Source organism: Camarhynchus parvulus, chromosome Z, assembly GCF_901933205.1.
Source record: "Camarhynchus parvulus chromosome Z, STF_HiC, whole genome shotgun sequence".
Lineage (NCBI taxonomy): Eukaryota > Metazoa > Chordata > Aves > Passeriformes > Thraupidae > Camarhynchus > Camarhynchus parvulus.
In genome coordinates this window covers 43288629-43306183 of record NC_044601.1, presented here as the reverse complement: position 1 = coordinate 43306183, position 17555 = coordinate 43288629, and the positions used below count along the sequence as shown (strand labels likewise).

Genomic DNA, 17555 nt, shown 5'->3' with positions numbered 1-17555 from the left:
CAAAATATAGTGTGGAGTTCTGACATCCAAATAATTCTAGGATTTTCAGCTTCAAAGTAACTCTACTACTCTTCATTTGTGTTTACTGGATACATTTAAGCCTCAATTGTTTTCACAGTCAGTTAAGCATCTGAAATCTGAAAGAGGAACGACACTTTTTTCAGAAACTCTGTTCTTCTATTAAGTCATGCAAAATACAGGGAAATGTTAATATACACTCTTTTTTATAACTCAAGTATAAAATTCTCTGTTGCTATGAAAGCTCCCCTTATGTCCAGGTGTGATAGTTATACTATTCATGAATTATGACTCTTCACAATTTTTGTTTTCCAGAAATAATACTGCATGGGTTTTTTGGATAAAGTAATAATTTCCTGCATGGTACCAAAAATTGTATTTATTCATACCAATCACTTTAAGATTCAAATTGGAGAGAATTTTCAGATCATCTAAATTATCCAATGTTTTTACATTCGTTCCTAAAAATTAAGTCCCCTAACTTTATTGCCTTTTTGAATATTGATGAATCTGTATTATTACTGATGCTTTATCTCCTTGCTATATCTTTAAACTGCTGCTACCCTATGTTTCACAATTCTCTTCCCCATTACTTTCAAATCTCTATGTGCACACCAGAATACTCAGAAGCATGAGATAAAAGTATTCTTTAGGGCAGCAAAGGTAAGAGTAGTATAAACCCATTTTCCTAACTGAAATATAGCCTGATTGACTAAGTTCTCAGGTAAAGTTCTCCATGCTCATGTTTACGTATTCACAATATTCTATACCATAGTTGTAACAGAATGCATCTTCCCATAGCACTGTCAGACATTCCCAAAAGAGCTTTTAATCTGAACACAATTTAGAGACATACCACAGATAAGTAAGAATGAAGTGTTAAAACATATTACCTTGGTATTCTGAACAATGGAAAGTTTTTTGAAATAAGCTACCAAAACTATACTAATGTCAGGTAAACAAACTGATTAAATGCAGGGAAGTTAGATATACTGATCTATAACTTACATTATTTAACATTTAGTCTAACAGTTACACTCAACAACACTGTATTTTTCTTACGTTTTCAGAAAAATTAGAAAATGTTTAAATTTAACATATGAAATGTAATTATTCACAAGCTGTCAAGGAAAAGGTATGCCTTCATGCTTAAATTTTCACAGTATTCTTACTCCTGTATCTTATACATATATAGTGCTTCTTTCACAAAAAGTACTATGTAGTCCTTATTCTGACAACATAATACTGCAATGCATTCTGTCACAAAAACCGTGTCAGTCTGCAAGAACATCTGAGTAACTAAGAGACTAGTCTCAAAGGCTTTGCATCAGTCTGAAATACTTACTGTCGCTGGGGAGGCCCGCGTTGTGTGAGTCACTGTATGACCAGAATTTTCCATTGAATTGCCAATCAGATAGGTCCCTCCTGAGCTGCTAATGAGTTGTCCTCCTGTTACGCCCATCTGAATCCCTCCAGTGCCCACCATGCTATGAGACGAGACCACTGTTGTCACCTGTGCAGAACTTCCTTGAGTATCAAAATAATTTCCCCCAGTGTTTTGACTGTACATCTGGGTTTCTGTGTAAGGATAAGTTGTTGATCGGCTTCAAGAAAAGAAAATAAAAGAAAAGGAAAATACATTATTTGTATTTCATTTAGCTAAGGGTAATGTTATAACTCTAGAAATTGATTTACAAAAACTAAAATAAAATAAAATAAGATTGGCAAATAATCCCTGTCTCCTCAGAGACTAACAGTTAATCAAGTAAAATATTTAAATAACTAACTTGGTGTCAATGGTAAGCCACTGAACATTATAGAAAAACTGTCAGTCTTACACAAAGAGGAAGAGAGAATGGAACAACAAAAATTGAAGGCAGGCACATAGAGCTAATCTAATTATTAATATATTGCAAAGTAATTACAAAGCTCTGACTGCATCAACATTTTTTTTAATTTGACAATAGACTTTTGATTTAAAGTTGGATGCTATATGTTTTGCATAATATGTAGTCTGCAAAGTTACAAACAATTCATACAAATGTCAGTTAAAGGAGCCCAATGTTCAAGAATCCTCTGTTGTCTATTGTTTTTAAATTCACTGAAGCTCTTGACTGAAGCTTGAAAATCTGAGTCTGCTGGTATTTTGGGAAATGCAGTTATTTTTTCAGGGCAAATTCAAAATTAGACATGAATCAATGTAATGATTAAAAAAAGCATTTAAGAAATAAAAGAAAACAGAACTATAACTTGTTGAAACATTGCAAATATTAGAGAAGTTAAAGGAATGCAACAGTAACATTTAAAAAATAATTATCAAGTATGAAACATTTACATGTCATAAACATTTCACCCTAATAAACTACTCAGCTACTGAAACCTTCTATCATGTCTTTCATATTCTTATTTACTTATTTTGAATCATTATTTTTCATGTATTATAATCTACTTATAATTTTTGAATTTATATATGTCCCCACAAACTAAATTTTATATTTAACTCTATATATTTCAAAATTATAATAAATATAATTAATTATTTCAAATACTGGATCTTTGCATGTTGACAAGCATGATAACAAGTAAAAATCAGTCAGCTTACCCAACCATTAATTTTCTTATTTAAGCATAAAAATCTGTAACATTTCTTGTAATCCACAGGGATTATCAATTTATATGGCTTGTAACTAAACAAGTTAAAAAAACCACAACAAGCAAACAACAAAACCCCAGACACTTCCATACAGAAACACAAAAGGTGGATGCAGCACTCATGTTTTATGCAATAAACTGATGATCTAGACACATATGCAAGAACCTGAAGTCAGATTATTCTTCTCCTTTATCAATACAATATTTGTTTTTAAATTAATATAGAGAAAAAGTCAAGGCAATTTACTGTTTTTTATTTATGAAAACTTATGTAAGATTACTTAATTGGTAAAAAACAAACCCAGAAATTATAATTTCTTGTTTACCTTTAGAAAAGCATTACTTCTAAATGATTGAGGAACATAACAGTGCCTCATCAACAACCAAAGTCAGAAAGTCAGAAATTTTGCTTTGTTAACTATGGCTACAACAGTTTCTCTCTTCCCCTGCCAAGACTTCTAGAATTTCCAAACATAAGTTTGAAAATCTGAAATGTTTCATAAGCCTCATACTACCTTATTCCCTCTTGCCCCTCTTTAAGCTACTTAAACACTTTCCATTTTATTTTGACTATTTCAAAAACCTCAAGATCAGCTGCAAAAAACCTTGAAGCTAATCCAAAAGGAGTGCCTTGCAGTCTGCTGAAAACAAAGCAAAATAGTTCTTTGAGGGACTAACGCTCAAACAGACATTTAATCCATTAACCTTTCTTTTCAAAGTTAAAATCAGTTGCTCTTTGCATTGCAATAACCCATGTATGTATTGAGGTACTGTGCAGGTCCTGCTTAATCTGTTCTCTCAAGCCAAGGTTTCATGGTGGTACCTTGTCATACCTTCAGGATACTGTTTATCTTAGAACCATAGGAAAGCTCTACTGAGTTGTTAAGGTGCCAAAAAAAATATCAGCGAATGCTGCCATCTTCATCCCTAAATCACCTCCCCATGTGCCACATCTAGATGTTTTGTGAACAATTCCAGGGAGGGTGGCTCCATCACTTCCCCACACTGCCTGTTCCACTTCTTGATCACCCTTTGCAGCGAAGAAATTTTTTCTTAATATCTAACCAACGTGTCCCTGGGTGCACCTTCAGGTCACTCATTTTGTGATGAGCACAATAATCACTAGCAGAGTGGATGTTCCCTTTATATCTGTGAACAGTGCTATGCAGCAGAGGACAAATGTAGGGAAATGTGATGTAGGCTCAGGGGAAACAGTTCATGGAAATGATCACCAAGTGACTGACACTGTAATTTCTCTCACAAGAGGAAAGAAAAATCTTGGTATCAGCTGTCAGTAAGGAAAGTAATGAAAGGATAAGATCATTGTTCTTGCAATGCTCCAAGTTCTTGTTGCAAGTTCCTGCAATACTGTAAAAATAGACGTGGCTAGAGGAAATACAGTGTACAAAAGATGCAAGGAGAACAACTCTCACTCGCAAAACTGGAATTGAATATTGGAAGCAATGCAAATCCTAGAGAATACTTCCAATTTTGAAGAAAATTTAGTCACAGATTTGCTGTGGAACAGGAGATGAAATATATGTTTGCTTTTACCTTGTTAAGGTATATCACAGGTATCATCTGTAGACCTCTATCTCACACACAGTCTCTATGTAAGGACTGATTGTAACAGAGCACCTATTTCTGCTTATAATAGCACTCTGTATCAGGGTATCAATGGGACACACATCAGTGGGTCTGACTCCAAAATAAACACACTCTTCCATTTGGTCCAACAACCAACCAGATTTTCTAGAACACCTAATCATTGGAGATGATTTAGCAAATCTTTCAGAACAGAGATCAACAGTGTACTTAAAAGTGAGATGAAACTATTATTACATGCAATAATAATTACAACTTAGCAAAAAGACATTTAATTTATAAATCAAAATTATTCTATCTGGAAATTAAAAATGCAGCTGAATAAGATGATTTAGAAAGCAGTTTTAAGAAATCATGTTTTTAGAAAGCAGACTGAAATGTTTTAAGGTCATTGCACACGGCAACCCTTTAAAATAAAGTTGCAGCAAAGAGGAAAATAAATTCAAATAAGGAAGTGATCTTCTATTTCTCCACAGCACTTGTAGCACAAATACATTATACTTTCTTAAATAGCCTGACACATATCATAGTCAGTTACTTCCCACTGCAAAGGTTTTAAAAGCCTTCTAGCATTCCTAGTTCTTCTCTCCTTTAACAGCAGCATATAAAATCACACAGGGAGTAATCTCAAAGTTTTCTTGCTCTTTATTAGTACACATTGATGATTAATTCTTGCTTGTCATAGCAGGAAGGCAAGAGAACATGCTACTTCCTACTACTGAAACATTGTGAAGTTCAGTGCTTTACTAGAATGTGGCATTAGAAGAAAGCTTACCAGTTACAAGTAAATTTAAAGTCTAAGTAGTTAGGCTGCAGTATACTAGTTTCCAGAAGGCTGTGCAAACTAGATAATGTTTACCCTGACAGCAAGCAACAAAAAGTCAGGCACTGTGTGAATTCAGATTAAGCAAGCCCAGAGCAGGTGCCTGATGTTAAGATGCCACACTAGAAATTAACAATACCAGCAAGACACAGACTAGCATTGCAAGGTACAATAATCCAAGGCATTTCCTATTATGCCTCACTGCTTGCTTACATAAATTTTATAATGATTTATAAAATATAATGTTAGAAATAAAAGAGATGGAGTTGTAGTAAAAAGTTGTTTAAAACACTATTCTTTTGCACATGAAACCAGAAAATAATTCATTTCATTAAGCACCAGTATCAGCACACAAATTAATTGCAATGTCTTATCCTACATTACAGACTCTAATATAATGTTACTGAGCCCAAATTTTACAGACACTTCTGTCTCTTCAAAGATACTGACATTCTGAAAAAAAAACCACCACAAAACAATGGCACAGAAAGAGTAAACTTGTTCCTGTCCTCCCTTGGTTTTCAGCGTGCACATGCACACACTGGAAACAATTTATAGCCATCTGCACCTATGATCACATTCTATGTAAATATCCAATCCATTTGACCACTATGTATGAGTGCTCAACCTCAGAAAACCTCCAAACCAAGAAATTCTTTCATGTCAGATCAATATCCTCAAACTGCTTTAAGTTTTTAGGATAATTCTGTGGTCCTTAAGCTAATAGAGAGCTTCACAGAAACTAGAGAGAATAGAATCCTTTGTCTAACACTGAGGGAAGGCCTTACCACAGCCAGATTCTGGAGGTGATGTATCCTAAGCAAAGGGAAGAAAAGGAAGTGCCATACACCCTGAGACTGTCACAAGAGAACATGATACAGCCATTTCACTACAACAGAGAAGCATCTATTAGCCATAAAAAAGAACTGAGATCTTCAACACCTAGCCCAAGACCATTTTCCACATGGAAACAAAGCAATAAAAGCACATACAATGCACAGCTACAGAAAATCATGCAAGCCGGGGAACACAGCAAATGAAAACAAAGGTGTCGTTCTATAAATTCTATTCTCAGATCTGTAATTTAGACAGAAAAGGAAACATTAATTACAGATTTCTAGAATTCTGATTAAGTACAGCAGACCTACAGTCCAAGAAATACGGTACTGCCACTGTTAGGAACATGTCAAAGGGTACATACTAAATCTGCAAGACCTCAGGAGTTGAGCTTGTCAGGCTCTCTTTGTCTAGGCTTCTCTGTCTTAGTCTAGAGTTTTGTTCCAGTAGTGATTACTGAACAATTAGGTAAATGTTACTTAATCTTTTTCCATTTTATCTAAGCTTTCTATGATTGTGTGGTATGAAACCTATAATTAAAATGCTGAGGCATTGCTCTAACAGATGTTAATATCAAATAGCTATTCTGTACAGAATAAACAAGGACCCTAGATCAAAATTGTAGCAAAGACAATCATGAGGTGGGATAACAGTATTGAAGAAGTATCCATTCTGGCAAAAATAGACCACATAAAACAAATTCAGATAAACATGAAAATGGAAACCAGTGAATATATTGATATGGATAAGGTATAGACTGTGCTAGAAGACAAAAATAGCTGCAAGTGGACACACTGTGCCACCCTCACCACCCATCATACATTGTCCACACATAACACCTGTGTTAGTGGTAAATTACTGTAACTCTCTAACTCAGACAGGAGCCATTCACCTTAGTACGCATAAGCGTAGTAAAAGGAAAAGGCTAATGTCAGAGAAAAAAGGATAGATACTAGTAACTAGCAGGAAGATAACAATTTTAACTATATTGATAATAATTACTTTATTTTACCATTAAGATTTCAATTAAGGCAATAGTAAATTCTTGGGTTTGCATAAAAGGTGCATTTTGCCAACACAAACACCACAGATTGTTGTACAACAATTTGATGAAGAATGTGGTTTGGATCCAACAGCAATATCAACCCTTGCAAAATCCCAGCAATTAAAAGCCTGTTTGCCGCATCAGAACTGCCAGGTAAATGGCTACATTTTATTCATCTGTTACAATCTGTAAGAAGATAGTTCACGTTTAGTATGTGGAACCAACTGACTTCTTAACATAGGTGTAGCAATAATAGTCTTAATATATCCTGAACAGCCAGGTAAGCCTGTACATGCCATTGCAACAACAATGCACTTTTGTTTCAGGATAGAGTGACATGCTTGATAAGCAAAACTGTTGCTAACTAGAGACAAATGCAGATAACATAATTCAAATATTCTCATATAATACAATGTATGTGACAAGTTGTGGGCTACACCCCTTGTATAATTATATTGCCTCCAATTATAATAAAACAAAATAACTATTAAGTATAGACAAATCATGATATAAAATGCGTGGGAAGAATTGTATTACAGGAATACAACAATTACACTTGACAAAGAATGTGAAATCTGACAAACTTCTTAAGTTTTATAATGCACAGAATTAGGTAACTTTTTCCTGATATATATTGTAACTGCATCCTCTGTTGCTACTGTATATGGATTTAAATCAGTGCTAGTTTGCAAGTGCTATATTTTAAAATAAAGGATAATTCTTTCACAGAGTTGTAGAATGGCTTGGGTCAGGAGGGACCTTAAGGATCTTCTAGTCCAGCTGCCCCCGTCATGGGCAGAAATCTTCCATTAGTCCAGGTTACTCAAAGCTCCATCCAACCTGGTCTTGAACGCTGCCAGGGATGCGACATCCACAACTTCTCTGGACAACCTTCTTCGCCACCCTCTGAGCCAAGAATTTCTTCATAATATCTGTCTCATCCAATCTAAATCTCTCCTCTTTTACTTTAAAACCATTGCCCCTTCAGCCTGTCATTATCTTCCTGTAAAAGAAGCCCCTCTCCTACCTTTTTTGTAAGCCTTCTTTAAGTAATGGAAGGTTACAATAAAGCTTCTCAATCTGTCCTCATCTGTCCTCATAAGAGAGGTGCCCCAGTCCTCTTGTCATCTTCGTGGCTCTTTTCTGGACCTGCTCTAACAGGTCCATGTCCTTCTAATTGCTGAGGACCTCAGAACTGGACACAGCACTCCAAGTGAGGTCTCATGAGAGCAGAATGGAAGGCAATCTTTCATCAGGCATGCTGAGAATTTATTACAGAGACTCCTGTATGAATTCATGTCTTCAGGCTAACTATGATTTGCAGACTTCTTATTCCATTGCCAGAGCAGTATTGTTGCTTGATAGATCACAGAACAATCCTATATCTGATTTTGCGTTAGAATTAAGATTTTGATTTATCATAAAATATATCAAACACATAATCATAGGCAGACTACCCAAAATCTGGTGTATAAAAGTATATGGGAAATGTGCTTCACTGTATAGAATCTTTGAAAAGTCTGAGTAGAAACACAGACTGGGTCCATTCTCCATCAACGAAATTACAATCATTAGAAAGGCTAATCCTCCTGTAAGGATTGAACAACAAATTCCTTGTCCACTATATTGCTGCTCACAACAACATAGGTAAGATCTCTGTAGGACAGAAAAACAATCTAGATTTGGCTCACATGCTAAGAAGAGCTTTCCTCTTTTATATCATATTGACTGATTTTGCAGCAATTGACAGAGGGATTCAGACACAGAAATACAATAAAATAATGGCAACCTGAAGGTTCATACCAAGCAGTCAGTCACATCTGCTTCTGTTTTTCCCTTGGACTGTAATAAGTAGCGTAGGACACTTTTTATAACTGCCAAAATTCCCAACAGCACACATAAGAATTTAAAAGTAATGAAAAGAGAAACTTGAAAAATAGCATACTTAAGAATGACCCCTTTTGGAGGCTAATAGGTTCTGTCATGGTCACAATGACATTATGCTGCTGTACATCTGCGCTGACTTTGGCTGGGGTGGAGTTACTTTCTTCACAGTAGATAGTATCAACGCCATTTGTAGCACAAGTCCAAAACACACCTGTGTACTAGCTACTAGGAAGAAAATTAATCTATCCCAGACAAAATCAGTACAACAGAGAAGTCAAATGCATATTTAAAATACATTGTTTAGCATTTACAAGTGAGAAGAAAATCAGGGAAGACAGTACATGAAAAATTAATAAATCAAAATGTGCTAGAAGATATGATCAAAGAACACCATCAGTATCAGCAACCTAAGTCTCTGAATCCAAATAATACAACTCTTTTAAACTGCTTTTGGATTATCATCAATAAATAAGTATCTTTAGACAATCAATAAATTTCTAAATTGTACTTTTTCAAAAAGCCAGTTAGAAAGCAAAAATGGTAAATGAAAAAATGACACTGAGAAGCTCCTTTCCAAGCAACACACTCTACTTTGAAGTTTGAGCCAATTTCACAGGTGGTATTGCTCCAAGCCTGTTATTAGACTAGGTAATGTCCCGAGGCCAGATCAAATCTAGATTTTTTTTTTAGTCTATCTTAGTTTGCATATTGAAGAAAGAAACTTGATGATGAAAAAGCTTGCTCAGGAAAGCAGGAAATGCACAATCATGTGAAAACAAGATGTTAAAGAAGCAGCAAATGAGACTGTTAATTTTCTTCCTCTGCTTTTCCTCATTCCTTTGGAAAAAAAAACCAACCTGATCTCATTTTATGAAACACACAAATGAAATTAAATTATTAGATAGTCTACAGCTGCTGCACCTTTCTATCATTTGCCACTAGGATTGCAGCCAGGAAGACAGAAGTCCCTGCCTTTTGTCCTGAGGACAGAAGCTATACAATATGTCTTTCAGACAGAATGTACCCAGGAACTAGAAAATACTTTTTCAAACAACACTATGCCACACAGGGGGCAACTAAAACAATCACAAGAATTCTACTTACACAAAACTTCTGTCTTAATAAAAACAAACAGTGTGAATTCACAGTTTAATCCAAAAAACTATTTTGATACTGGAAGAACTGCAATTGAATAATTTTTCTTTCTAATTTAAAATACAATAGTTGATAGAATGTAACTGAAAATATTTAACTGAAAGTATTTAACTTCACATTTTAATGAACATTAAAATTCTGACCATTTTCCAACTTACATAGCTCCATTAGTGTAGACTGTGTCACTTCCCTCCACATACTGAACCTGGGCTGGGTAGACATGCTGTACCTGTTGCACAGTCTGTACTTGCTGTACCTGAAAACAAGAAAACCAGAAGTTTGGGATATCATAAAGAAGTACCCAAAAACAAGAAAACCAGAAGTTTGGGATATGATAAAGAAGCACCCAATGCTCCAGTGCACCTAGTGGCTTCTAAACAATTTGGGATATTTCTGTTCTCAAAATTACTAAAGGCGTATCACAGCACTAGCAAGGAAAATTACTGTTCTTACACAATATTTTTGCTGTTAAGTTTGGTGAACAAAAGCCTAACACTGAAGACGTACACTCATGCACATCTTCAGTGTCAAAGGCAAAACTGGAGAACACAAAGATGAGATGAAGTGTAACTTTGTTTTGTACCAAGCTGAAGAACAACATTTCCTACAGAAGAAAGTATCATTTCATTACATCATTTATTCTTTTTCTTATTCTGTTTAAGTAGTAAACAGTACAAGCCTTAAAATCATAGCTCAAATATGTTGCAGTAAGTTTAGAAAGAAATGTTCTCATTAAGATGGTTTAGCTCTTGTTTAACTGCAGTTAAATTACAGCGATAGAACATTTTTTGTGGTGTATAGTTATTGGCCAAAACCCCAAGTTTGAGTCACCCCTTTCCCAGAATATTATCAGCTATGAAAAACTCCAACACAACTTGGTTTTACTCCAATGAACTAAACAACAAGAGGCAGTAAGGCATGGATTATCTTCACATGTCTCACTAAGGACAGTTACTTATCAACTCCTTTGATTCATATACTATTGTAGGAATATTTCAGGTCATGCAAATTTTCTCTCCAATCCTAATTTTTTGTATTCTTCCACAGTAAAGATGAAGAACTTCAACTTTTACACCTTCCAGTTTTCAGAGAAGCCATGTTTTGGTTCAAGAGCAGTCCAGAATCTAAAGTATTCTAAAGGACTCACAGAGATTTCACAGATTGACACAACTTTACCCAAGCAATTGAATCAATGCACTTATTCAGCAAATAGATTTAACATTAGGTGACAATAATTTTTCTCATATTTATTGTTATAAGGCTACTTCAATCTAAACCATTTGGTTCTAACGACTGCAAACACCTAATCCCAGATCAGTCTGGGTTTCATGCACTTGACGAACCCAAAATATCCTAATCTAATACTTTCACCTCTGCAGTGTTTTAAAAAGTTCTGCAAATAAGCACATTTCCTACTTTTCCATAATACTGACTCTGAAACAAAAATCTAGATTTTTACAGAAACCTTCCCTTAGGTTGACAGTAAAACTCAAAGTCTGCAAAAGAGAGAAAACAGCCAAAATTTAGAATGCAGCTATATTACCACGATGAAAAATCAGATGCTTCTGTCCACTAACAGAAATAAGACAGAACATAATGGCTAAGGTATCTATTAAAATCTTATATTTCATTATTTCCCATATGAATAATTACATAAATTGAGAAATACACCTGAAATACAATCTCTCAACTTCAAAAAGTATACTTTGAAGATGTCTCCTTAATTATTAAGGCAAGGTAACTGTGTACATTTCTTCTCCTAACAATATTTAGTTATTTAACAGAAAGGTTCAGTTCTCAAAGTAATCACAAAAACTAATCAAAACTGCGCACATTACTACGACCTTAGAAAATTCTCTGAATTAAAAAATAGAGATAGCTGTATTGTGCAAACATCTCCCAAAATTAAATGACTTCTATTTCCATCCCTTTTGACTTCATAACTTAAATTAATTCAAATCATCATTTCATGGAATGGGCTTGATCCAAATCCGCTGTAAGAAAGACCTGTAACCTTGTTATTGATCTGTACCACTCAAAATTTAGATCTGCCAAACTCTGACAAAATGACCAACTCATGCAATAATTGGCCAAAACACGTATGTGCTTTATTGTGAAACATATATGCAACTTACTGTTGTGATATTTTTAAAGTTTAAGGCTAGGCATATTTATTCCTTTTGGGTGAGTCAATTCCATTCCCTTTAATCAGTGGGAGAAGGGGAGTCATTGTTGATCAGTCTATTACAGAACACCAAACTGATCCACTTGACCTATGCTGTGAGAAAACATCTTGAAAACAGGCTTTGTTCCTAAAACCAGTAGCTTGTCACCTGGCATGTAATGGAGATGCCCCATTTTCTCTCTCAGTAGCACAGCTGGGGAAACACTGTGGAAATGATGCTGTTGTCAGTATCAATTCCATGTTCTCACCCAACTACTCCCAAAATGCACTTTGTTCCCTATTCACACGCATTGAATATGGCTTAGTTCCTATTGACAATAACCCACACTATTTTGCTGTTAATAAAGCAGACATGGTTTTCTCCCTATAACCTGCATACACTGGTAAAATGGAACTCTACATTGTGTACAAACACAGCATTAAAACAGAGAGGTCACCTTCCCCTTCTATATAAGGCATTATTATATCCTTATATTATTCTTGAATACAAGCTGCTACCCATTTCAAAAGCATCAGATACAGCACAGTGCAAGACCTTTCTGTCAGAACTGAGACGATACTGCAGGGACAAAGCATGTACACAGTGCATCAATGTTTGCTGTCTATTGGACAGGAAACTGAAAAATTCCAAAATGTGTTTCTCTTCTAATATGGAGTGAGAACAACAAAAATTTAATTTACCATGAAAAAAAATACCAATATCTGTTAAAACTAAACTTTCATTGCTTAATTGCAATTTTCCAGCAGTTTTTATCGAAGTACTTTAGCAGCCTAACATGTAGTACCACTAGAAACATCAGGATTTCTTATGCATAGAAAGTAACTTGTTTTTTAAACCAACATTTAAGAATGGATATGCTACACTGGTATTAAAACATTTTACCTACTTTCAAAAATCAAAATGTTTTTCCCTTAACACTGAAGTTCAATACAAAGAGGGCCACTGAATTTATTTTTTTCAATACAGTAATTTAAGAAGTTTACAAGAAAACTTACTTTGTTTCAGCTTCTCATAATTCATTATCCTGCCAAAGGAAGCTGTAGTCACTATGTGGTATTGCAATGTACTAAGAACTTTAGGGTGGGGAAGGTTAGAGGCAAATATTTTTCCTGTCAAGCTATGACAAATAAAATAAGTAAGGAGCCTTTAGGATGGCCTTGTACATGAAACCTCTGCCATGATGAAAGTCTTTGTTGTATGATATTTCCAATACTAATTTTATTTCCTATTTTATTTCATTTTTAATTTTTTAATGAGAATTAAATCTAGTGCCTCTGAATCTTCTTTTTAATATTCAACAGAAAGAAATTAGATGTGTATATTTACTCTCTATGAGCACAAAATTATTTGAGAGAAGTTGGTTATGAGGAAACAAAACACCATGAAAAATTGTGGAAAACATGAAAAAGGTAGATTTTTTCTTCACAACTGTTTTATTTATCATTATCTTTTCACCTTTTATTAAGCTGTTAAAGGAGCGGTATCAGCTAAGTCATGTAGCTTTTGGGGCAGAGCAGAAATTGTTGCCTGTTCTTGCAGTGCCTCCCGGAGCCCTAAAACTAAATGGCCTTCTTATATTAAAAATTATCCAATAATTAATTGAAATGGGCTCAAAATAGAAAACACAATAAAATATTTATGAAACAGCAGCAGCATGCATGTTTAAAAATTATCTTCTAGGGTGGACTGGTGAACTAGCCATGGTAATTTTCATTATTTTCTGGCTGGAAAACAGAAAATTAACAAACTTCTTTAGCAATTTTTGACTTAAATAACAACAGATAGTAGAGCTTTCATTCCTCTTGCTTCAGTGACTCCTGAAATAAAAAACTGGAATAGGATTAGAAGCAAGCAGCTGAAATGTTGCAGGACAACAAGAGGTGAATGAAAACTTATTTCAATATACATGTGTAGTTATATTTACTAGCTGAAGAAGAAAAAAAAGGCAAAAATAAATTGTATTCTTAATTATACTACCTTGGTGGAACAAATAAGGGACTAAGTTACATTTCATCTATGAAAATTTGTCCACAAAATAAAGCATATAAAACCATACTGAAATGCTGAAATTATACTGAAGGCATGAATCAAAATGTAAGAGTGAACTTTGATTTCCAATAAAAAGTGCTTCTGTTCAAAGTACTACTAAGCAAGGACTAGAGCAACAGAGCAATATATATATATATATATATAAGGGTTTTTAAACTCTGTTTTAAACAGAACATATAATTATCCACTGTGTCTTTGCAAACAGCTTGTATGTGCAACATTTTCTGTCCTTGGAGATAAAAATAATCGTTTTCCTTCATTAGTATGGATTACTTTTGGCAAGTAACATATAAATAGCACATGCTGTAATATTCTAAGCATATTCATATTTATATAATGGCTAATGTCAGGTCATGATTATGTGTTTCATATGCTAAACATGATTTTGCATTAGGAGAAATTTTGATTAGCAGAAGTCTGCATCTCCAGTTAATGAATGACAGAATGCTTTGTGAATGCGATGGCCACCGAACTCAGTGACTGTGAAGAAATGCTTTGCCAGCTCGAGTTGCATGGATATATTTTTACAAAATAGCTTAATTTCAGTTTTCTTTTCCCAATTCTTCCATATCACATGGCATGAACTCAAAAGTGAGTTTAATTTTGAATCCTTAGAAGCTTACTGCACTGAGCTGAAGACTGCCTGTTGAAAAAGTAATCATATATTAATGAAAAATCCCCCTATTCAAGGAAACAGAAGACAAAGAGAACTTCTTAGGCTATTTAAACAAAATTTAATTACACTCCCACATTTTTGGTCTAACTGTTGTTGCTTTTTGCTTCTTATTCCCCTCTATCCAATCTCAACAGTGACTTCTGCTGTGTTGCATGAAACCAGTTGCTACTAGAGCCACTTCTGGAAGAGGAAAACTCCAGGTTTTCATAAATGGTACCTTTATTGCTCCTATTCTTAGAGCATTACAGCAGACTTTCATGAGTTGCATATTAATACCAGCTATATGGAAATTAGGGATTTGTTTTAGCTGGAAATATTAGAAGCTACTAATTTGTTGATTGTTTTTTCAAAAGACAGGATGTCTGAGTACTAAGACAGCTGAAGAGAAAAGGCTCTTAGTCTGCCCTTTCACTTATTCAGCTTGCTCTTCTTTAGGGCAAAAATATTTCATTTTGAAAAAAATTTTTTGTGCATATAAGAAACATGATGTCATGAAATCAACCCCAAATTAATGCATTCAGGCAATGTCATTTAAATATGACATACATACAGGAATAGAAACCTCAGAAACAGAAACCTCCCTAGAAAAATGAAATACTATACATTTAATATTAATTAAAAACAAATTAATCTAAAACTGCATTATTCACTAGAAAGTACTAATAAATTACTGCAAAACATGATATGGAAGTTTCAGCTTATACCAAATTGTTCTATATACATGGAAACTCATGTTACAGTATCCTTGAATTTAACAAAATCCCAGAAGTGTCCCGTTGTTTTTAGCAATGTATAGTCACAAGAAAATATAATCAAAATTTGGATACAGTTAATGAAGCATGTCCATTATAAATCATAGTTAAAAAGAAACCATATTTTATATACTCTTGCCTAAAATCTTCTCTCCAGCTTTCAGCATTGGTAATTTTGAATGTGCAAAAATAGTAAGTGCTCCCTCTGCCATCAAAAGAATGTCTTTATTAAAATAGTCATTATAATGGCTCTTTCTCCTAATTTTCTTTACGCAAAATGACTTATCCCTACTAAAGATAGGTAATATTAATTTTATGCCAATGAAATTTATACACAGGTAATTCCTCAGGACAGATCATACCTGCAATTTCCTCAACACAGTGATTGTTTTCATATTTGCTATCCCTTTTTTTTTTCAACCCTGGAACTGAAATCACCTATACCACCTACATTCTTCATCACATTTCCTGCTGGCATACCATAGTCACATCTTCACTCTTCCCTTCCTCCTCACTACTTCCATAATCTAATCATCTCTCTACACACATATCTCCTATACATATATGTTTCAATCACTGCAATACTGTCCGCATTGGACTTCCGAACATTCTTGTTTGATCTTCAAACCCCGTTCCTTTATATTTCTTTTCTCAAACATTATGCTGATTATACACTCAGTGTTAAGAGTCAATCAGAAAAATATAATTTACTATGTCCACAGGAAAAAACATTCCAGTATAATGATGGTGCATTCAATACAAAAGGTGATACTCAGAAGTACCAGTACTAAAGGAGATGTACGTAAAGGTGATGAGAAACAATTTTACACACTCAGATAGGGCAACAAAAATACTGCTTGCCGTTCTTTTTAAGGTATAATCAAAGAAGGAAAAACCAAATTTCATCCTTGGCTTCTATACTTTGACACACATGTAACATTATTAATGGACAACTAACATTACTTTAGAAAAGATACAAACAGTTGGTGACAAAGATTAATGCATTATTTATGTAAGAAAATATGTTAAGGAAAACTCCCGGTCTTTCCATTCATGAGACTCTCCAGCAGTCACACTCCCACTGCAGAGACTTCAACTGCTGGGCCTGAGGCTCCTTCAGTAGGCAGCTCGACTCAACAAACAAGGACCCAATTATATCCTAGAAGTTTTCAAAAAGGTAGAAACTTTGCACAAAGTTTACAAATACCAAAGTCCTGCTCATTCTCCATTTTTCTGTAGGAGTAGAACACAAATTCATAGAACCTGATCTTACAGTTTGATCAATACAAATACTAGAACTGCTATAAAGTATCCTATATGACACTAACATTTTTTACCAGTAAAACATTTTTTTTACCAGTTTACCAGTTTTCAGTCCTTCACACTGACCAGTACTTCACAAATTCAGTATGTAATATTAGACCATTGTACATCTGATATGCCGAAAACAAGCAACCATCTAACACTACCAAACTGCCATCTTGTATCTGAAAAAGTGAAATACAGAAATAGCAAGGAACAAGTCATATAAATGACATGTATTAACATCTGTCATCACGAAATCAAACAATTATCCTTTGTATTTCACAAAGGAAAATAGTCTTTCACTCAGAAATCCTACAAAAGAGTTATAGACAAATCTCCTAAAAAGTGTAGCTAAGATCAATCATCGTACCATAGTAATGAAACTACAAGGCACTACAAACTGAGTCTACATAACAGGAAAAAATATAACTGAAACGTACGAGACTGCAAAACACATATATGAAAATGCACTGGAATTTAAGAACTTAACAAATGCTGAAGAGTTTAATTTAGAGAGAAAAGCTCCACCAGCACAGAAGTGAATGGCACTGTTTAATAAAATATG

General features: G+C 34.4%; 1 protein-coding gene across 3 annotated transcripts in view; it reads right to left on the bottom strand.

Annotated features, from left to right (window-relative positions):
• RFX3 (regulatory factor X3) overlaps positions 1-17555 on the bottom strand; it is a 108161-nt gene that overhangs the window by 38189 nt on the left and 52417 nt on the right. For all 3 annotated transcript variants that reach the window (XM_030969075.1, XM_030969074.1, XM_030969076.1), the window contains exons 3-4: positions 10181-10278; positions 1364-1622 (exon numbers count right to left, since the gene is read on the bottom strand). In XM_030969075.1, coding sequence (XP_030824935.1) covers positions 1364-1622; positions 10181-10278 — 357 coding nt within the window. The remainder of the gene's footprint in view (positions 1-1363; positions 1623-10180; positions 10279-17555) is intronic.